General features: G+C 40.4%; 1 protein-coding gene across 3 annotated transcripts in view; it reads left to right on the top strand.

Moving 5' to 3' along the window:
* Positions 1 to 22,555, top strand: part of IL18R1 (interleukin 18 receptor 1) — a 38,110-nt gene extending 15,555 nt beyond the window's left edge. For 2 of the 3 annotated variants that reach the window (XM_045981874.1, XM_045981875.1), the window contains exons 5-12: positions 721 to 886; positions 3,971 to 4,121; positions 6,083 to 6,145; positions 9,889 to 10,009; positions 12,597 to 12,736; positions 13,823 to 13,984; positions 18,170 to 18,328; positions 20,239 to 22,555. In XM_045981874.1, coding sequence (XP_045837830.1) covers positions 721 to 886; positions 3,971 to 4,121; positions 6,083 to 6,145; positions 9,889 to 10,009; positions 12,597 to 12,736; positions 13,823 to 13,984; positions 18,170 to 18,328; positions 20,239 to 20,594 — 1,318 coding nt within the window. In that variant the 3' untranslated portion in view covers positions 20,595 to 22,555. The remainder of the gene's footprint in view (positions 1 to 720; positions 887 to 3,970; positions 4,122 to 6,082; positions 6,146 to 9,888; positions 10,010 to 12,596; positions 12,737 to 13,822; positions 13,985 to 18,169; positions 18,329 to 20,238) is intronic. The other variant, XM_045981876.1, reaches the window with a different exon arrangement.
* The last annotated feature ends 384 nt before the right edge of the window (positions 22,556 to 22,939 follow it).

The raw sequence follows: 22,939 nt of genomic DNA, 5'->3' as shown, positions 1-22,939 counted from the left end.
GGGGTACTGCAAGGGCCTGTGGTGGGTACAGAAGGCACAGAGGACAACTTAACACATGTCTGTTGTATTTAGTATGGGGATCTATATGTCATATATGCAGTTTCAACAAACTTCAGGTTGCAAACATTTCCTTGTTTAGAAGCTCCTTTTTAAAAACTGTGTTAAAGTTGTTTCATCTTCCAGATTGCTAATTTCTAATCAGAAGGAAAAACATCAATGAAATCTGCTCAAACTAATGTTTGCTTAGGAGAGTGTTAATATAGCTATGCAGTCACTCCACACTTGGCTTTAATCAACAGTAAGAGAAGAGGATTGGAAGAAACCACCCAGAGAAATATAAAACCCAGTGCATTTATACAGACTTCAAGAAAACAAGTTCAGGAGTCTGTCTGTGGACCTCAGCAACCCACTGCTACTGTTCCATTCTGAGTTGAGAATCTTTGGACTTGTCCATCTCCAAAGATCACTGAAGTTTTAGACATTTCTGTTCAGACACCCATAATACATGCTCTGCATAGGCTGAGTGTATTTGTGTGTGTAGAACTGCCTTGTCCCATGACAATTGTTAAATTTCTTGCTGCACTGAACCAAAATGGGACACAGCAGGGTCTGGTCATCAGTGAATGAGGAAAGATTTCCACTGGGTGGATTGGTTACTAAAATGTCGTATCTGCAAAGTCTCTGTACTAATCAAAATATCTTTAAACCTTTATTTCATAGAAATAATACACGTGAATGGAAATTAAATGTCATTGGAAAAAGTAAACACAGATGTTTTGCTGAAAAACTACTAAATAGTAGAACTGTGGAAGTTCAGAAATCTTTGAAAGTCAAATGTGCAGATATACACTATCAAAAACTGGCCAACAGAACATCACTGTATAAGGTAGCACTTTTAAAATATTTTAACTTAAGGGGCAACTGGGTGGCTCAGTGGTTTAAGTGTATGACTCTTGATTTCAGCTCAAGTCATGATCTCAGGGTCATGAGATTGAGCCCAATGTCAGGCTCCGGGCTCAACCCAGAGTCTGCTTGAAATTCTCCTCCCCTTTTGCCCCTCCCCACCATGGTCTCCCCGCCCCCCCTTAAATATATAAGTCTTTAAAAAATATTTTAACTTAAGACTTGAGGAAAGAAAGACAAAAATCCAAAATGAGAATCTCCTGGCTGTGGACATCCTTGTCTTGTCACATACAAGTTGCCTGACCCCTCGACAGCTCAGCCAGCCCGTCTGAGCAAGGTGCTCCCAACAGGGTTGCTCAGATGAGCTCCTGCCCCATGTTATGTGTTCAGTAAATGGTAACAGCTTCCTCTTCCTTGCCCCTCCTTCATTTTCCTTCTCTTCTGATAAATTTCTAGGAATGCTAGCTTATGAATTTTCATTTTCTTCTGCCACATATATTTAAAATTTTAAATTCTATTGTATACCTACTTTTTTTCTAAACATACTATAGAAAAATGCACAGTGAAGAGATCAGAGCTCACTCAGAATTTCGCCAGCGAGAGACTTCGGGATGTGTGTGTGTGTGTGTGTGTGTGTGTGTGTGTGTGCGCGCGTGTCCGTGTGTGTCTGTGTGTGTGGGAACATCTATTTTTAAAAAGTGGTAATTACAGGGGCGCCTGGGTGGCTCAGTGGGTTAAGCCGCTGCCTTCGGCTCAGGTCATGATCTCGGGGTCCTGGGATCGAGTCCCGCATCGGGCTCTCTGCTCGGCAGGGAGCCTGCTTCCCTCTCTCTCTCTCTGCCTGCCTCTCTATCTACTTGTGATCTCTCTCTATCAAATAAATAAATAAAAAATCTTTAAAAAAAAAATAAAAAGTGCTAATTACAAAAAAATTTTTTAATAAAATGGTATTTTTAACGGCTTATGTTTTTCCTCTAGTCGTTAAAAATTACACAGTAATTATTCCTCTACATCTTTAAACATCCTTCCAAACATGGGATTCTGTTGTTTCTTACACTTGTGTTTAACTATTCCACTGGTCTTGGGCATTTGTTAGTTTCCTACTTTTCACTGTTATTTACAAGGCTAAAAGAACTATCATTCTCATGAGTCCTAGGGTGTATGGATGATTTCATTCTTCAATCACATCCCTAAGGTACAATTATTGGCTCAAAGGCTATGAGTACATTTATGGCTTTTGCTCCACATTATTAAACAACTCTCTGGGGAGCTATGCTAGTTCAAAACCCTCTTTTCAACCACCGCCACACACTGTGAAATCTGACATGTACCGTTTCTGTAATTTTTAGTAGTATTTTCCCCATTTCTTTTCTTAATAATGAATTGAACATTTTTATATATTTATTACACCTGAGTATTACTTCTTTTGTGGATTATCTATTTTCTTCAGCTGGCGTACCTTTTACTTGAATTGTAAGAGCTCTTTTAGAGAATACTATGGAGATTATATATACATTCACAAGTGTATCATATATAAACTTATATGCGTATATAATACATTTATATACATAACATACATACATGCAGACATCCAACACAAATTATATTATTTCTCTAGAAGAACAAACTGGACAAATGTAACTCTGTTCCAGAAATTTTAAAGAATTCTATGGGAGAATGAGCCACACAGAAGCCCTTCAGAGAGTTGAAGCTACAGATGATTTCCTAGAAAACTTTGTTTGCATATTTTGGTTCACCACTGTTTATTAGTGATTTTTGAAGGAGAGCTCTTATCCAAATGTTTTCTAAATGTCTGAGTCAGTCCTGAGTTAACTTGACTCTATTTCCTGTCAAAAGTGAAAATATTTGACAGTACATATAAATTTGTGAGTTTCAGTGTCCTAGGTTTCATGAAATCTCAACATGTGGATATTTAAATTTAGAAAATAGATCTATTGAGGATATTTCTAGCTAGATGATTAAACACAGGGTTCAGTATTCTCAGCCTACTTACAGATCATGGCCTACCTGAGGGGAGGAGAGCAAGGAAGCTAAATCAGAAAACAAATGATCGGAAATAAAAGTGAAGAGTCTTTGATATTTTAATGTGCCTTATTAAATACCGTTTGGGTCATAAAAGTTTGACATACACAGAAATAATTTACTGAAGTGAGAACACATGTGAATGCTTCACAAGCCCATGCTAAGCACCCTCTGGGCCTAGCCCCAGTTGCTGCCAGCTTCGGCACCTTCAAGAGAGGTCTGTGGACAGTACATTCTTCTTGTTTGCTGTTTCAGAAACAGTATAGCATAGTCAAGTTAGCAGTTTAGTTTCCATATCCATATCTGGATCTTAGATAGCTTCAGAACCTCTTCTATGTGTGGCTGATGGCTAGATTGAAGAAGGTGGCTATTTTATCATTCCTTCTTGTGACCTGGATGGAAATTTGTGATGGAGAGACATGTTTGTGTGTGCCTGTGGATTTGAATATTCTTGATAAATTTCTAATCAGTCCACTGACTTCTGGTGGAAGACATCAAGAGGGTGGGTGGTCTTCTAGGTACACAGGTATGCATGTAATTCTGCTCCCACCCCCAGGATGGGTAGTCCCGAGTGTATGGACTTAGACTAAAAGTGTTACAAAATAGAGTTGTACAAAAGTTTACATCCAAGCAGGGATTTTTTTGTTGTAATGCCCACGCACTCTCTCTCTCTCCTCCTTTACCTCCATCCTTCCTCCTGTCTCCCTCTCCCTTTCTTTTTACCCTTCCCACCCTTTGTGTGTAAAAGGGAGAGATTAAAAGAAAATGACAGGAGCAACTACAGCACCCCCCTATATTCTGTTTCCCAGCATGTATTAATAACAATGATAATAACAGTAATGGGACTATGTATCATCGTTGCCACAGAAGCAATCCCAAAGCACTGGGACATTGACTCAAAAATTGCCAGTTTTCATTCTGTTTCCCCTTTTTAATAAAAATCTTTTAAAAATTTGAATCAATGTTATATGATACTGCTTTTACTTAAAATATTTTAACTTGCTTCTTTTTTTTTATAAAACAGAACTGTGAAGAGATAGAGAACAATAAAAACGCAGTTTTACAGAAGAATGCAGAGTTTGCAGATCAGGGATATTACACTTGTGTGTATTTCATTCCTCATAATGGAAAACTATTTTATGTCACCAAAACCTACAATATAACAGTAGTTGGAGGTAAGAGAAATTTGAGGATCAGAAAGAAACAAATGCATCTTTGTAAAACTGAGTTTTCCTTGTCATGTAGCACAGGAATCCAGAGGCAACTTACTTGGAGTTGTGACCACATCACTAGCTCAAATATAAGGGTCAAATCACTGGAGCATCATTTACTGCACTGGAAAGATTTTTTTTTTGGCTTGGCGGGATCGGTGGTAGTAAATGACCTTTATATATGTTAGCCTCCCATGAGCCAATGCTCTTATTTCATGGAGGAATTTGTGGAATCTCTTGTGGTTTAGGATATGCTTTCACCCAACAGATATTCATCAAAGTGTCTATATTCAATATATACTGAGCATCAAAGTGTCTATATTCAATAAACTATACTGAGCATCAAGGTAAAGGCAGGGAAGTAGGAAATTAAGAGGAGTTTGATTACAGGCAGGAGGGTTGGTAAACCGTGTAGGAGTATCCTCACTTATGAAACCAGATTCATCTGTGAGGTGTTAAGGATGCAGAGAGAGTCAGAGGAAGATCAGAGTCAGGGGACTCTGAGCTGAGTTTAGAGGTTGACCATGACAGGTGGGCAGGAGGACAAGCCGAGGACAATGTGCTCTGGGTTTTCAATGATCCACTGCAAGTTTTAGTGGTTGGCATACTGTCTTAAAGATACCCTTTTATACCACTTCTCTCCCAGGGCTCCTACTGACATTCCTGGGTGGGGGGGCAAAAGATAGATCTAGAAAAAGATAAGCAATAGCAATTTTCCATAAAACCACCCCTTTGTCCTTGAGTCAACTCATGTCCATCAGTATTCTCAAGACTTGAGAGTTCCTTCTTTCTCTGGAGGCATCCAGGTCCTCCTGTCTCCCTGTCAGTATTCCAGGCTTGCCCAGAGAGTCTGAATCCCAGAAAAATCAAACCTGACTCGCCTGAAGTTTCGACTTTGCGAGTTTCATCCTCCAGATTTACCCACGCACTCACCAATCCATTCTCTACCCTTCACTCTGTAGCACCACGCTTCCTAAGAGGGCTTAGGTAGGTCAGGATGCTGGTTCAGGAGAGCTCCCAAGTCTCCCATCACTCCTTGTGCACAGGCCTTGTGTTTGCTGAGCACCAGTAATGACTGCTCTGTACATTACTTGTAAATGCCCCAGAAGCACCAGCTGTACCAAAAGGTAGTGTCTAAGACATGAAGAAAGTTGCCAGTGCTGATCATTGGACTAACAAGAACTTGACAGCACGGCAGATTCAACGTGTGTTCTCAGTGTTCTGTCGTTACAAGCTGCCCTCGGTTTTCTATGACAGCATTCAGAAGGAGGCTGAGGCAGACAGAATTGGGTTCCTCTAGTCAGGGTCAGAAGTCATTCGGGAATAGAAGCACAGCTGAGCCCGGAGGTGTGGACACCCCCACAGGGCCCGCCAGCACTGAGGCAAGGGAGGCATCCAGAACCCAAAATTGAAAGGGTGCTCCCCTGAGTGCCTGCGCGGGAAGGGTTGACACCTGAGAATGAGTGCTTCGCCTACCTCAAGGAGTAGAGACCCTGTCCCCAGTACACCTGTCTGAGGAGTTGAGCAGGGGCGGGGGGGTGGGGCGTGACTGGAGGAATAAAGGCAGAGCAGAAAGGCAGTTCCGGAGACTTGACATCTAAGTCCTGCAGGTGGGTTTGTCCGCCAGGATGAACATCTTCCTCTGGCTTTTAGTTGCAGAAACCACAGATTGGAGCCAAGGAAAACCCAATTCAGGATGTTTTCTCCCATTACGTTAGCTTTGAGTTGGCGGAAAGCCAAATGACAAACGCTGTTAGCCGCAACCATTAGTTACTAAAAATATGACAGAAGTAAGTGTAAAGTGGTGACTATTAGAATCTTTAGCATCTTTGCTACATGGGGTAACATTATGTTCCTGCAAACACTTGTCTTAGAGGAGCTCAGTGCAATGCTGACACATTCCTCTTTTCTTCTTTCACTTTCAGATCGCAGCAAAATAACTCCTGTTCTTCTTGGACCAAAGCAGAACTATGTGAAGGTGGAATTAGGTACATTTTGACATACATAGTGTCTGCATTTAGGAATGGGGGTATCACTGAGTCTTCCAAGGCTAAATCTGACTCATGATCAATCCAATCGCGAGTGCCTCATGCATGCCAGGTTTGGTGAAGAACGTTACGAAAGGAAGAAAAGCCTGTCATTGTTTGAATGTTGCCATTTTTTGACGGATGAAAATGAACAATCTGTTGAAAACATTATAGAACCGTTTGTGGTTTTTAGATAGGGTTTTGGTCGCCCTGTGGTGGCTTTTCTCTAATAGCCTTTACGGTCACTTAAATATGAAACCGTGAGAGAACACTTTGGAGGAATGATTCAGACTTGTTCTGTGATCTGAACATTTGGTTGATGAATCAATGGGCTTTGAATCATCGGACTTAGTTGACTGTACATTTAAGATTTGTCTAGACAGGGCTTAATGAAATCAATGTGTCCAGGTGCGTAATTCCTTTCCAAAAAGGAAAGAAGGAAGGAAAAGAAGAAATTCCCATATGCTAAACCATGTCTTGTATAAGGTGATTGAAATATATTCTTGAATTACATCCTCCAAACAACCCCAAGTGGTGTTATTCCCATCTGGTGGATTAAATGACCAAAGCCCAGAAGGGTTCAGTAATTTGTCTAAAGTTAAACCAGTAAAAAGTGGCAAAGCTGGGATTCAAGTTGCTGTTAACGTTTCCTAAGCTCACACCTTAGGACCAACACCTGTCACAATCATTTGTGGGACTGGATTTGCCCAGCGTCACTTGGATAGTTTGCCATTTGCAACTGTGGTTTGCCTGCTTTTTATTGATTTCCAAACTTAGCTCTATTATTTCTTTCTTCTCGTTTTGGGCTTAATTTGCACCTCATTTTTGGAGACAGAATTAGATTCAGTTATTCTCTTTTGTAGCACATGCATTTTAAGCTCCAAAGTTCCCTCCAATCACGACTTGAGCTGTTTCCAAGGAATACACGTATGCTGTATTTTCATTACCATTTGGTTCAAACATTAAAAAAAAAAAAAGAACAACTTCCCTTGTGATTTCTTCTTTATTCTATTGATTATTTGTAGTTCTTACTTTCCAGATCTTTGGAGGATTTTCTAGTTGTTTTGTTGTTGTGGCTAATATTGATATTGAGATCCAGTTAAGTTCCATTCTGGCCCAAGATTAGACACCGTATCATTTCAGTCTCATGAAGTTTGTAGTAACTTGCTTCAGGACCAGAATGTGGTGTGTCTTGATGAATGTTCCAAATGCATGTAAAACAAATAGGCATTCTGCAGTTTTGGTTTTATCATTCCGTAAATATCACTTACGTAAAATTAGCCAATGGTATTGTTCAGATCATCTATATATATATTTTTTAAAGATTTTATTTATTTATTTATTTGACAGACAGAGATCACAAGTAGGCAGAGAGGCAGGCAGAGAGAGAGGGAGAAGCAGGGTCTCTGCTGAGCAGAGAGCCCGATGTGGGGCTCCATCCCAGGACCCTGGGATCATGACCTGAGCCGAAGGCAGACACTTTAACCCACTGAGCCACTCAGGTGCCCCCAGGTCATCTATATTTTAACCAAGTTTTTGTGTGTTTTCTTTATCTGTTACCAAGAGATGTTAACATCTCCAGCTATGATGGTTTATTTATCTCTGTATCCTTTAGTTCCATCAATCTTTGCTTTGTATATGCTGAGGCTACCTTACGGGCACATACAAATTGATGCCTGTTGAATTGATACTTCGTCATTATAAAATTTCTCTCTTCATCTTTCATGCTTCTTTCCTGAGTGCCTGCTTTCTCGGATAATAGACATATCAGTTTTCTTCTGTTTGAGGTTGGCAGGCTCTACCTTTTTTACATCCTTTTGCTTTTAACATTTCTTTGTAAATCAAATGCACATTCAGTGTGTTTCACATAAACAGCATATATCTGGATCTTTTTTGGAAACCCAGTCTGTGTAGTGTGTCGTCCATTTACATTACATGAATTACCCACGGAGCTGGTGTGCAACCTCTCCTCTCGCCACCTGTGTTTAGTTAGCTTATGTGTCCTTCCTTCCTTCCTTTCGGATTCATAAAGTACTTTTCTTTCCTTTATTTAATCTGCTTTGTTTTCTTTTTAGTTGTACTTTATTATCCTTCCTTAGTAGGTCTAGAGATTACAATGTGTATCCTTGTCTGAATGCAACAGACAGACGTAATCTCAGCGCATTTATAACTTCACAGCATGCAAGGACCTTGCAAAGGGCTCATTGCATTTGTCCCTCCTATCTCCCGTTGTGCTGTTACATATTTCTCTCCGGCATATGTGCTAAAACTCACAATAGGTCAGCATTAATAGTGCTGTAAGTAATCTTCAGTCTTTTATATTTACGCAAATATTTGTATTTCCTTTTGCCCTCATTTGTTCCTGAAGTTCCTTGCTTTCATCTGGGATAATTTTTCAGGAGTCTGAAAACTTTGGGATTTCTTTCCTTTGGGATTTCTCCAAGTGTGGTTATGCGGGGGGTGGGGGACGGGCGTGGGACCTCAGTCCTGTGTTTCTTGTACATCACTTCCTCTATGGGGAACTTTCTCTCCTAAGTCTTATGAGACTGCAGGAGAAACCACTCAGCCTTTGCAGCCTCCCCAGCAGGCATCCTACAAGCCCATCTGGCTGTTAGAATTTCCACTAGGCTCTCTTTTCTCTATGATATTCCCTCCACACTGTACAAACCAAAACAAATTTCTCCCAAGAATAAGATGGCTGGCTATCTCAGCTCCCCGCAGAAGGGCTTTTTCCTGACTGTGTTTCCAGCTGTTCTGTTTCTCTTTGTTTTCTCTGCACTCGGAGATCTTTAATTTTTAGCTAATTCCATTTTTTTATGTGTGATTTATCCATTTTGTTTTTCTAGAAATTGCCATGGGAGTGTTGGTCTGACACTCCCTCCTAAATTGTATGTTGAAAAGAAAGTGCACTGGCCACTCTCATTTTTAATAATTGACTTAAACATAAACATTTGAAGAGAAACCAATTCATATTTTGGTGGTGACTTATAATTGCTACTAATTTCTCTGCTTTATAAATTTTTTTAATTTATTTTTTTCAGTGTTTCAGGATTCATTGTTTATGCACCATACCCAGTGCTCCATGCAATACGTGCCCTCCTTAATACCCACCACCAGGCACCCTCAACCCCCCACCCCCGCCCCTCCAAAGCCCTCAGTTTGTTTCTCAGAGTCCACAGTCTCTCATGGTTCATCTCCCCCTCTGATTTCCCCCCAACTCACTTCTCCTCTCCAACTCCCAGTGTCCTCCGTATTATTCCTTATGCTCCACAAATAAGTGAAACCATATAATAATTAACTCTCTCTGCTTGACTTATTTCACTCAGCACAATCTCCTCCAGTCTCGTCCATGTTGATACAAAAGTTGGATATTCATCCTTTCTGATGAAGGCGTAATAGTCCATTGTATATATGGGCCATATTGTCTTTATTCATTTGTCTGTTGAAGGGCATCTTGGCTCTTTGCACAGTTTGGCAATTGTGGCCATTGCCACTATGAACATTGGGGTACAGATGGCCCTTCTTTTCACTACCTCTGTATCATTTTTTAAAATTTAAAGACAAGGCATATCTGTTCTGTTTCTGGAATGTAACACTGTATTAGCTTTATATATTAGGTTAACATATATTGATTATATTCATTTTAAACCTTTGGGAAATCTGAGTTTCTAAGATCAGAATATTGGTTGTCAACTTTCACATAGGAAAAGACATAGAACTCAACTGCTCTGCTTTGGCAAATGAAAAGGATGCAGTTTATTGGAATGTGTGGGAAGAAAATGGAAAGGAACCTAATGTACATGAAGAGAACATAACAAGAATTAGGTATGTATATGTGATGTATTAGTTATCACTACATATACAAATCACATTGTGTTGTAGATACGTGATATAAAAACATCAGCATGCTGGGCATCTGGGCTTTTTCCAGAGTTTGGCTATTGTGGACATTGCTGCATAAACATTGGGGTGCACGTGCCCCTTTGGATCAGTATGTTTGAACCCTTTGGGTAAATACCTGTAGTGCAGTTGCAAAGACAAAAAACAAACACAAATCCCAGAATCCTGAATGGCTGATTGGATATTTGAGGTATGCTTACATTTTAATTATAATTTACATATTTTATACTTTCACCATGCTCTAGGTTGACAGATTATGCAGAAATCTAATGCCAAGATCTAAGCTAGAAAAAGAAGTTCGGTGAGGCTGTTTCACATCAACTTACAAAAGTAGCTTTTAGTCAGTCAGGATATGTTGGGGATGGAGATTTTACTTAAGCATCTGATAAGGTTAGTAATCATATAAGAGACTCCAAACTTGTCAGATGTAAGTTTTTTTTTTTTTAAAGATTTTATTTATTTGACAGCGAGAGAGAGAGATTGCAAGTAGGCAGAGAAGCAGGCAGAGAGAAAGAGAGGGAAGCAGGCTCCCTGCCGAGCAGAGAGCAGAGAGCCCGATGTGGGACTCGATCCCAGGACCCTGAGATCATGACCTGAGCCGAAGGCAGCGGCTTAACCCACTGAGCCACCCAGGCGCCCCAGATGTAAGTTTTGTCTCAAGGAAACGCTAATGTCCCCATCACCTACACTGTGGCATTCATTGTTGGCAGTTTGACATTGAACATAGTTATTACTAACATTTTGCTGCAAGAGTCCATAAACGGAAATTAGAAACACAATAAGAACAGGTAAAAGAAATTAAAAAAAAAAAAACAAAAAACAAAGAGGGCATTGCTAGATATAAGTATCTAGGAGGTAGCTTTGGTTCAAACAGTTTCAAATCGTTGTGCATTAGTACTTCCATTGCCTATGTTCTTCCAGGAAGGAATGGTCTTTCTTCTTAAAACAAAACATGCTCAGCCTGTGGTCTTTTAAGTGTTTCTGAATGACTTCGGGTCATTACTTAATAATGTATTGATACACTCAGGTTTTAGTGAGTAGTGATCCCAAGGTGTCTGTCACCTCGGCTGCAATCTTGAGGGTTTTTTCCTGCCTTTTACACTTCAGAATTTTCTTTGTCATCATGCCGGCAGCTCTCAATTCTGGCTGACACTTGTCCGTGAGTTCCTAACAGTGTCAGGTGTGTGGCCTCACCCGACAGCGGACGTGTAAACATCGGTCCCACTGAATGGCATGGATGCCTTGCCATTGTGTCTTCTCAGCATCGGACCCTCACTGGAGTTCTGCCGGTGATCTAGTGATCTATCGCTAATCTTTGGAGGGATAGAAGACCAACTCACCAAACTATTTGAAATGGAGCTTAAGCTAAGCTAGGGGAGCCGGGTGGTCTTTCTTTAGAGTTAGGTGATGAGCTTTATTCTGCCACTGGCCTTTTGTGCCTTCCTTTCGGGGTCTTTCACTGATGTTGGACAGTAGATAATCCTGGATTGGTGACTTCTGCACAGAAGTATGTTCTAACCTGTGTTTGAGACAGTTGAAGGCTAAGGTGGGTGCCATGTCCCGTGTACTGGAAACACCTGCCGCTAGGGGGGTGGCAGGTGAGTGAGCCACCCGGGGAGGGCTTTCCCAAGTTGTCACTGGCAGGGAAGCAGATATCATGAGCTGTTGCCCTGCATCAATGACAGCACAATGTGGATCTTTTGAGAAGAGAAAGACAACTTGCTGCTGGTGTTTGTCTAAGTCATTTTCTGATACTTCCTGAACAGCTTAATTGGTATTTCTCACGTGCCTGTGGGTACATCTGAGAATAGTGTCATTCTTTTTTAATTTTTTTAAGATTTATTTATTTGAGAGAGAGAGCATGCAAGGAGGGGGAAGGGCAGATGGAAAGGGAAGGAATCTCAAGCAGGCTACACACTGAGCTCAGAGCCCGACACAAGGCTCTATCGCAGGACCCTGAGATCATGACCTGAGACGAAATCAAGAGGCAGACACTTAACTGACTGAACCACCCAGGTGCCCCGAATAGTGTCATTCTTAAGTTTATTTTCAATCCTGAACAAAATAAAAGTGATCTTTAGGATTGCATGGAGAAATTTGATAGGAATCTGTATTTATGCCAAACCATTTGCCTCCTTGTCGCAATCCATGGAAACCTCCCTGTGGGAGGAACGCTAAGTGGTTAAGAGAAGAGAAATAGGGGAAATAGTTGAGAGACTTTTTTCTTGTGTTTTCAACTCAGCATCATTACCTTCTAGCATTTTCATTCTGGACAGTACATGGCATCATTCCCTAGGTGGTCTCAGGAGGGCTGTTTCTGTCTGCCCTGACACTCTCCGGAGGAGTTGAGGTTCATGGTTGCCTACACCCTGAGTCCCCATCACAAAAGGAAGGTTCCATGGAGCCAACAGATCCACTGCTTTTGAGTATTTCCACATGACAACTCCACCCTCATGGGTAATGTTGCTGACAATGACCAAAGCCTATCACAGAATTATTTCCTCTTTTACAGGACTCCAGATGGCAAATTTTATGCATCAAGAATATTGAGAATTGAGAATATTAATGAAAAAAATCTAAACTTTTCATATAATTGTGCTGTGGCCAGCGAGGGAGGCACGGACACTATAAGATTTGTCTTGTTGAAAAAAGGTATGGGAAAGTTTTGTCGTGGAAGCTTGGAATGTGTGGCTGAGAGACCCCTTGAAGATCGCCACTCTCTCACTTTACACCCCAGGAAGCAAGCTCCCGAGAGACGAAATGATCTACCTTGTGTCACAGGCATTTAGGCTAACCTGGGGCTCAGTCCCCTGCTGGAGTCCCCTGGGCATTGATCTTGTGCGGAGAATGAAAACACTATTCTTTGGCCCTCAATCATATTGCAAACCCAAGTAGAAACCAGAGGCCTGAACAAGGAAGCAGACGCAGCCTGGAGGCAGAGATGTGTGGCTGGTGTCGAGGAGAGGCAGGCAGGGCAGCTCTGGCATGCCTACGGCGATGGGAGGCAAGCTTGCAGCTCAGCGTAGGGTGAGGCCAATGATAATGATTGTACTATTGCCTCCAGCCTACCTTAGCTGGGCACAGGGCACAGGGGACCCTTGGGTGTGGTCATTCATTCAACAAAGATTGACCGAGGCCTCCTTTCCTTGAACCAGTCTCCTGACTGATGGAGCATTCCAGAGCCATCCCCCTCTGTCCTCTGCCAATACAGTACAACCCAGGGCCATCGACCCAGTAGCTGCTCAGAAGTGCCTTCATACTATGGCGAAAACACTAAGAGTTAAGGGCATCAGTGACTTTCCCTAGGACACAGACTAAGTGATAGAGCCAGGTGGGGAGTCCAGATGACCTCAGTTCAGCACCTGCTCTCTCAAAACTATGCGGTTCCACTTACAGTCGCAATATACCAGCTAAGACGTTGGTTTGGGTCTCTCTGCATTTCACCATGGTATCTTACCATCCTAGAGACTCACCTTCCCCAGGTAGGGATAGGCTATATCACAATGATTTCAGTTCAGGTCTCTGAATGTCCTTGTACACACTTTTAATCTTTAAAAAACTGGAGTGGAACGATCAGTACTCTGGACCAAAGGCCGGCATGTGGACAAAATCGATGGGATGTATTAGAAAGACACCTGGATTCATGTTCAGTGTAAAAACTGACTACTGTGGTGTGGTGTTGGAGGACACTGGTAAACTGCCTTTCACTAGTTATTCCTGTTTTCTTTTTCTTTCTAGAAGATATGGTTGACATCCCAGGCTACGTCTTCACCAGAGGAATGATCATAGCGGTTCTGATCTCAGTGGTGGTTGTATGCCTAGTAATTATGGGCATCATTTATAGAGTTGACCTGGCCCTATTTTATAGAAATTTCATGGGAAAAGATGAAACATTAACAGGTAACAGATATCGTAATACTGGGATTTCTTATCTTGTGGCTTCATTAAGAAACCGAATAAAGAAACATTAATCTTCCTTTCATTTTGATTATATTGTTGTCTTACTGTGTGGGAGAGGTTTTCCACAGGGAAGACTGGTTTGAACAGATCATCCGTCATGAACGTTGTCTCATCTTTTTTTGTGCTTACTTGTATGTTGCCCAAATTTGTTTGCCAAGCAATTGTTAATTGTTTGATGTATTATGTCGTGTCCTCCTAAATGCCCCATGAGATGCTTGTGCCCAGGGACTGTCATTATTCACACACGATCTGGGCACCTTATATAATGTGCACAGTCAATAAACTTCATCTAAATAGAATTGAATTGTATTGTAGTTCATTATTTTAACCTGACAAAGGAGGCAGCCTTAAGTATCTATAAGAACCCTGAACTAGAAGCCAAATGACCTGGGTTCTAGCTTCCTAGATCTGTGTTTTTCTCTACGGCTGTTTCTACCTGAGGACTCTATTTTTCTATCTGCTTTCTCTATTTTTAAAGGTAATTTGAAGAAGTCCTCATGTTTCAAGATAATTGCTGAATTGTGTCAACTATACTTAAGTAAAAAAAGATAATTCCTGAATTGAATTGAAACAAATCAGTCTAATCCATTGCACTTGTGTGTGTGTGTGTGTGTGTGTGTAGGACACAGTTCAAAACACAGAAAGTCTAAGAGTAGAAAATCACCCGTTAGCCTTTCCCATGTCTCTGTTTCTCACATCATCTGCCACTGATAGTATATATATATCCAAATGAATATGGATATGGGATCAAATTCCACTCTTGGCCAATTATGTACACTCTTCTGAACTTCTTTGTTTTGCTATACCTTGGATGCCCTTCCATATCAGTTTATAAAGCCTCCTATTAGGGTTGTACAGTGTTTTATTTTTTTAAAAAGATTTTATTTATTTGTCAGAGAGAGACAGACAGAGAGAGAGAGATCACAAGTAGGCAGAGAGGCAGGCAGAGGCAGAGGGAGAAGCAGGATCCCTGCTGAGCAAGGAGCCTGATATGGGACTCGATCCCACGACGCTGGGGATCATGACCCGAGCCGAAGGCAGCCGCTTAACCAACTGAGCCACCCAGGCATCCCTGTACAGTGTTTTATGTCTGAAGATGTATCCCTGTTTGTTTGGTCGCCTTTTAAGTTATTCACATTTTGTTATTACAGAAATGATGTGGCAGAGAGTTTTGTAGAGTCATCGTTTCATCTGTGTGCAGTGTAACTGAAGGAAAAACTTCCCAAAGTGGAATTGCTGGTGATATTGAAGGGTAGATACAGTTGTTCATTGGATAGACATTGCCAATTTGACCTCCCTTCTATTGTACTCCTACCACCTTCAAAGAATGGGGGTTACTTTTTCTGCATGGCCTTACCCACAACCTTTTGGCTATGTGCCAATCTGATAGGTAAAGTTATATCTCAGTGTAGTTTTCATTTGTATTTCACTTACTATGCAAGAATGTAATTTTTCATTTTTTAAGGCTCATTTGTATTTACTTTCTCAAAGTACTCATTCATATCCTTTGCCATTTTTATATTGGGTTTTTGTTCTCTTGTTTATTTCTAAGAGCTGTTTATATTTTAAGGAGGTTAACTAACTATTATCTATACTATGAAGGTAGTAGAAAGTATAGACAAAAAACTTGGCCTTTTTTCCCTCTTGTTTATTTCTAAGAGCTATTTATATTTTAAGGAGGTTAACTAACTATTGTCTATACTATGAAATGAAAATACTGTTCTCAGATTATAATTTGTCTTTTGGTTTTGCTTATATTAGTGTAATATGTGGAAGTTTTTTTATTGGAAGATTTTTTTATTATTCTTAAAGTATAATTGACACAGTGTTATATTAGTTTCAGGTACACATTTTTATCATTATGGAAGATTTTTTTTAATGTACTCAAGTTTATCCTTTCATGGTTTCTAGATTTGTGGTCACAAGTAGAAAGATATTCTTGACCACAAGTTACGAAAGAAGTCTCATGTTGTTCCTGGGGGATTTTTCTAGATTCATGATTCACATTTACAGCTTTTAGCTAATAATATCAAATTAACAAAGCTGATTAATTAAGCTTTGAGCTTAATTATGTGTATGTAGTGTTGGGGATGGAGAGAAACAGTATAACTGAAAGGTCTATTTTTGGTGTCTTTTTGAACAGGTTTCTACTTTCATGGACCTGAACATATCTCAAAATGGGCTTTCACTAATACCTTTCTGATCTTCAAAGAAGATTTTTTTTCCCCTCTCTGTTGTGTTTGACCCAATTCACAGATAATTTCTTTCAGTTCACACTTCCTGCTTCCCAGCATGGCAGTGCATAGAAACATTTACAGATTGGCTCTACATCAGCTCTATTTCAAGTGTGACCTGTGACTGTGATCAGTCATGAAAAAGCCAGAAATAGAGACATAAGTACGAAAACTAAAACTTTCATAGCAATTTGATATTGCTGCAATATCCAAGAATGTTTTCAGTATTAGTCTTTGAAGTACTGGAAATGAAAGAAACCAAACAACTCAAATCAGTCAAATTCAATGAAAGCATGGTCATTCGCCCAACACAGTTTGAGAAGCACTAGCCTGACTCCTTAAATCCCCAAATATACATTCACATGAGGGTTTTGTTTATACAGAACCCAAAAATCATTATTATTAGTTTCTAAATACCTTATCTTAAACACTTCACTTTGTCGGTTGTCAAAGCCAGCAAGTCATTCAATTATGTGAGTTTAAAATAAATTGTAATATATATTACAAGATTTGCTAAACCAAAAAGAGAATTGCTTGAAATTGGGCATTTCAAAGCAATTAATAGTTGAAAAACCATTTTTCATCTTTCATGGGTAAGAGTAAAGCTGTACTCCAACCCCTGTACCATCTAATCAATTATCATGGGACAGGGATAGACCATTCCCCTCTCACTTCCCCTTGTTCCTCTACCAATCCCAGTTAGCATCAATTACGTCATTTAGGACCTGACTCAAAATTTCCTTTTCTCAGAAAGCAGGTCCCCTAGAGATCACTCTTTAGTCTCTGACCACACTGATTCTGTTTGTTTGGCGTGTTTTGTTACACTGCCTCGCACTGCTAATGTGTTATTTGTAAATTTTTTCAAGTTGTTGCATTTGCTTGCTTTGTCTTCTGAGATAGGTCGGCTGAAGGTAGAAGAAGGACATGTATATAATTTTGTGGTTTCCCAGTTAGTACAGTGGTCTTTGTTATTTAGGTAACACTTTCATCTTGACTTTTTCCCGTTAGCCTTCTGAACATCGCTTTATTATCAGGAATTAAATAGGAACCAATGTTATTATCCATGAAAATCTCTCAGTAGACCAGAAGTTTTCATATTAGCATCTAGGACCATATTTACTTTTAAATATCACAGCACATGTTGTGATAGCCCAGTGTTTAAATCATCTCTATTGTTTCTTCCTGCTTGCCAGTGTAAACACTCTGCTTTGTTTCTGTCTTCGCTTTCTAGTGGGTCATTTTGAGTATAGACATATTAAGATGCTGGTAGGATTAGGTAATAAGAGAAAGCCGTGGTGAGATTTGCTTTCCATTCCTGGAACAAGGACATAGCTGGGCTCCTTGGCCTTTTGTTGCCTTTAAATTTCTTTAATTCCTGGATTAATAGCTTGTATTTCTCTCCATCACTCTATGGCGTCATACAGTGAGAATCTTCATCTACTTGCTTAAAAAACAATTTGCTAATTGGTTGCTTGATTAGCATTTGAGGTTCATGGAGGCTATTTTTTTTGTGTGTCTTTAATAATAATTGAATTTATTTTTTGTTTTTGACAACTTAAAAAATCAGAGAGAGTGAATAATGCCTAAAAAGAATCATAGAACCAAAACATATTTGATGGATTTTATGAGTTACCTAGTTTAAACATGTTTGTTTTGGTTTTTAATTGGTTTTCTGGCAAAAAAAAATTTTCTGTATCCTTTTTATGAATGGCTTCATTGGACTCTAATTGATGTACAAGGAACTGCACGTATTTAACGGGTACAATTTAATGAGTTTGGACATGAGGATACTCTAATTTTTTTCCTTTACGATGGTTCCGCTCCCATTTTTCACAACTTTCACTCAAATTTTATTTGCACTGTCATTAAAAGAGTAAACCTTATTTCCTAGATGGAAAAACATACGATGCTTTTGTGTCTTACCTGAAAGAATGTGGCCCAGAGAATGGAGAGGAGCACACCTTTGCTGTGGAGATTCTGCCCGAGGTGTTGGAGAAACACTTTGGGTATAAATTATGCATATTTGAAAGGGATGTGGTACCTGGAGGAGGTAAGAAAGTAATACCAGATGGAAAACCAGTGGGAAGATTTTCTTTTTAAAAGCTGAATAGTGTAGCCTTATGAAAGGCAATCCTGTTTTGCTTAAAAACAAAGGAATAAACATGATCCTGTAAACCAGAAATAATCAGCTAAATCAATATACTCAATAGTGAGAAGACAAGCCAAATACACTGCTTCTGAGAGTGGCTTCTCGGGGCCCGGGCTCTTTACTGTGCTTCCTAGCTCTCTGAACCTTGGGGGTGTGGGCATTCCACTTTCAGAGCCAGACCCAGAACTGGCATTGTCCTGAGACATTTATCTAGGAATGCACCACAGTAGAAATACCCCTCTTGGTAATAGTTTATACAACAGGATCGGTTCCTGACTTAACACGTGACCCCCTGGATGACAAACACCATTCATTCTTACCAGAAAATACTCGTTCTTTATTGAGTTGACACTGTGTGAAAACTATAGTAGCGGATAGGAGAGTTGGAAAAGGATAAATAAAGGGCGATTGGGGATTCATGCCGGATTTTAGTTATGCAGTTCAGTTTTTTTATTAGTATCTAGACACAAATGACCATAAAACATACATTGAAGCAAATTCCAGTTCGAAGCCAAGAAATTAAGTAACATGTCTGTATTTTCTCTGAGGTCTTCCTGAGCAAGTATTTGAAATCTGGTGTCAGAATACTTTGGGTGCTGATGCATTACCAAGGATGCGATATAAGTATTTCTATTGCCACCATCACTCAGTCAGCCCACATATACTCATGGCAAATTCTGAGCTGGGCATTGAAGACATGGCAGTAAATAAGACATAGCTGTGCTTCCCCCCCTCCTAGATTACAACTGAGAAAGGGAAAATACTACCAGTTAGAAGGAGAAAACATACTACCTTTTTTTTTTAAGATTTTATTTATTTATTTGACAGACAGAGATCACAAGTAGGCAGAGAGGCAGGCAGAGAGAGAGAGAGGAGGAAGCAGGCTCCCTGCTGAGCAGAGAGCCTGATGTGGAGCTCCATCCCAGGACCCTGAGATCATGACCTGAGCCAAAGGCAGAGGCTCTAACCCACTGAACCACCCAGGCGACCCTACTTTTTAATAAATATAGATAGATAGATAGATAGATAGATAGATAGATAAAATAGGTTTCTTCTTCATTTTCAAATGAAAATAAAGACTGTATACATATTTAATTATAAATAGCTTGGGTCAAAACCTCTATTGGAGACGGGGTAGAGATCTAGCCCAGAAGTTGACAGTTGATCACCCATAGGTCAAATCCAGGCTATCAGCCTTGTTAAAACACAGCAAAGAGCTGTTTGTGTGTGGTCTGCAGTCTGCCTTTGAGCTAAATAGCAGAGATGGGTAATATAAAACCAGAAATAGTCACTCTGGCCCTTTACAGAAAGTTGTGAACTTCTGGTCCAGAATCATGGTGGGATATATATATTTTTATCTTTAAATTCAGATTTCGGTGTGTTCCTCGCTGCCTGCCGAGAGGTGAGATAGCATCACAGGACTCCAGAAGCAGACCACCTAGGTCCTGATTCTGATTCTAGAATTTGCTGACTATCGGACTCTGGTCTAGTTACTTAACCATTCTGTGCTTCGGCTTCCTCATTGGTAAAACGGTGGTGATAACGACACCGTCTTTGTAGGGTCCTTGTGATGCTGTAATGAGTTGATATACATAAAACATCTAGAAGAGGGTTTGGCACAGAGTAAGCGCCAGGTGCTCATTATTGCTGTTACCGGGGTGATTGTTTTTAACAGTGGATAAAAGTTGAGAGTAAGTGGTTTGTCTTGAAAAACTTATTAGTGAAGTAGAGTTAAATGCAAAATTACACCTTCATCTCCTGTCTGCCTTTTCAGTTCTCTTTAATTACCATGCCACACCTTGCATTTTCAGCTGTTGTTGATGAAGTTCACTCACTGATAGAAAAAAGTCGAAGACTGATCATTGTCCTAAGTAAAAGCTACATGTTTAATGAAGTCAGGTACGAACTTGAAAGCGGACTCCATGAAGCGCTGGTAGAAAGGAAAATTAAAGTCATCTTAATTGAGTTTACACCAGTGAGAGACTTCACGTTCTTCCCCCAATCACTAAAGCTTTTGAAATCTCACCGAGTTCTCAAGTGGAATGCTGATAAACCTCCATCGTATAACTCAAGGTTCTGGAAAAATCTTCTTTATCTGATGCCTGCAAAAACGGTCAAGCCCTATGGAGTCGAATCTGAAGTCCTACCTGTTCTTTCCCGGTCCTGAGCTTTAGGAAAGCCGAACGGAAGAACCGTTGACGCTCTGGGCCCGGAGTGGCTGGGCCTGTTTTTAACAAAGTCACTATTAAAAATACTTACCTCTCTGAGAATCCTACTTACGGTTTGAAGATGACAGTCGTCATTAGGTTGCCAGGGATAAGACTGACCACCGAGCTGCACTCATGTGCTCCCGGAGGAACCTGGAATTCCAAAGCAATGCGTCTCCTCTTTCTCCCTCCTCGATAACTGGCTATAGGTGCTCATTCTCAATTCATGTTCAGCAGCTGTGAGGCAGGGCATGAAGCAGAATACCTTAGGCCCTTATAAAAAGGGCCTATCTTTATGTTTTTAATGCTAACGCTTGAATTAAAGGATTGTAAGCATTTTCTAGGATGTGGTAGGTGACGTAATACCGGGAATGATGCCTTCACCCTCCCACAGTGCAGCCTACAGCTAAGCACCGCAGACAGTGCCTAAGACTGGCAGAGAGCTGGTGGGGCTGTGTGCACCGGGGACCCAGGTGTGACAGGGCCTTAGCCTCAGGACATGTTTAATGTGTCCTGGCCACAGCTGTAGACCCACTGCTATCAGAACCCCCTGAAGCACTGCTCAGGGCTTGCTTATTTGGGCCTGTTTGGAGGGAACTTCCCCAAACTGTTTTATCTTTCATGAGAGGCACACATCTGAATTAAGATAATTCTCTGGGTTTTTCCAAAATGGTCTATAACATTTGTTGATTTAACAAGAATGTTTACAGACCCGATGTCAGATCCTATCTTCCATATTAGCCAATAGTCAGTATTATACATTAGCCAGAGCAAAATATGTTAGTTACTGGCTTGGTTTGTAAAAAACAAACAAACAAAACAAAACAAAACAAAAACCTTTAAGGTGGAGGCAGCTTGGTGGGGGGCTGAGCACGAGCCACGCAGTCAAGACACGTGAGCTCGAATCTTGGTCTTGCTACTCACTTTGGGGACCCCTGGAGCCTTTTGAACCAATCTGCTCCATCATTTCATCTGTAAAGTTAGAATTTATAGTAACAGTGCCTACTTCACAGGGGAACTAAATGGATAGATACAAATAAAGTGCTTACACGTGTGGCTATGACTGCTATTCTTTTAATTGTTAGTATTAATTGTTAGATGTTATTTGTTATTATTCGATGTTAGTTGTTATTATTAATTGATAGATGAGTTACTTAGCAGTGAACTAAGATGGAGGCAGAGAGCTGGAAAGGGAAAGAGATCTGGAAGGAAGGCCGTTTTGACTTGAGGACATTTGTACACAGAAGGAAGCACAGGAGAGAAGCAGATCAAAGGGCGGAAGCTATTCCTCCATTAGATGTGTGAAACTCCTGACATTGGCAGTCATGTGTCTGTCACTCTAAGGTGAGTCCAGCGCTCTAGGCCTTCTTGGTGGGTTCAGCAGTCACGGCTGCCCAGATCACTGAGTTAGTGACAAAGAGCCATCTTACGCAGAGAGAAAAGCTTTAGTAAATCTGGAATCCTGGATAGAATGTACGGGTGCAGAGTGAATGATCCAGAGAGTTTTAAAGCAGAGATGGTTAAAAACAGCGGTAGTAGATATTGCTGAAAATTAACAAACTGAGATTGTACTAGATTTTTGGTGTGAGAAACTGATTTACTTTTGTAGAGCTTAAAATTTTGTGTGCTACTTAGGTAGCTAAAAAAAAGTGAAAGAATTTGATTACTAACTTAATGTTGTATGTGTGAAAACGTGGTCTAGAGAAATGTTATTGCTATCATCAGAGTCTCTAATACATAGACGGATTTTGCTCTTTTTTATTGCGTGTGCTGTAAAATACGTTAAGTGTATTTTGTATTGTGTGTTAAATACATATAATAAATACATGCTTTAAAAGACAGTAATCGGGGCACCTGGGTGGCTTAGTGGGTTAGAGCCTCTGCCTTTGGCTCAGGTCATGATCCCAGGGTCCTGGGATCGAGCCCCGAATCGGGCTCTGCTCAGCAGGGATCCTGCTCCCCCCGCACCCTGCCTGCCTCTCTGCCTACTTGTGATCTCTCTCTGTCAAATAAATAAATAAAATCTTTGAAAAAATAAAAAAATAAAAGACAGTAACAAACCATTGGTCTAGCGGTCTTAATTTTGGAATATCTCTTGATAACCTTTTTCACTCACATGAAAATTCCACTTCCTTATTCTCTATATTCCCTCCTGTTTTAATAAGATACGGGTCATTCAAAATGGACTCCTACATCTATCTTCTTCTGCCTTTTTTAATGTCAAATTAAATTGTACCTACGTTCTTTGTTGTACCTTCCTTCCCAAGCAAAAGGAGAATTCCCTTCTCCAAAGCTATGAAGACAC

The sequence above is a fragment of the Meles meles genome, chromosome 16 (assembly GCF_922984935.1).
Source record: "Meles meles chromosome 16, mMelMel3.1 paternal haplotype, whole genome shotgun sequence".
Lineage (NCBI taxonomy): Eukaryota > Metazoa > Chordata > Mammalia > Carnivora > Mustelidae > Meles > Meles meles.
This window is presented reverse-complemented; position numbering and strand designations above follow the sequence as displayed.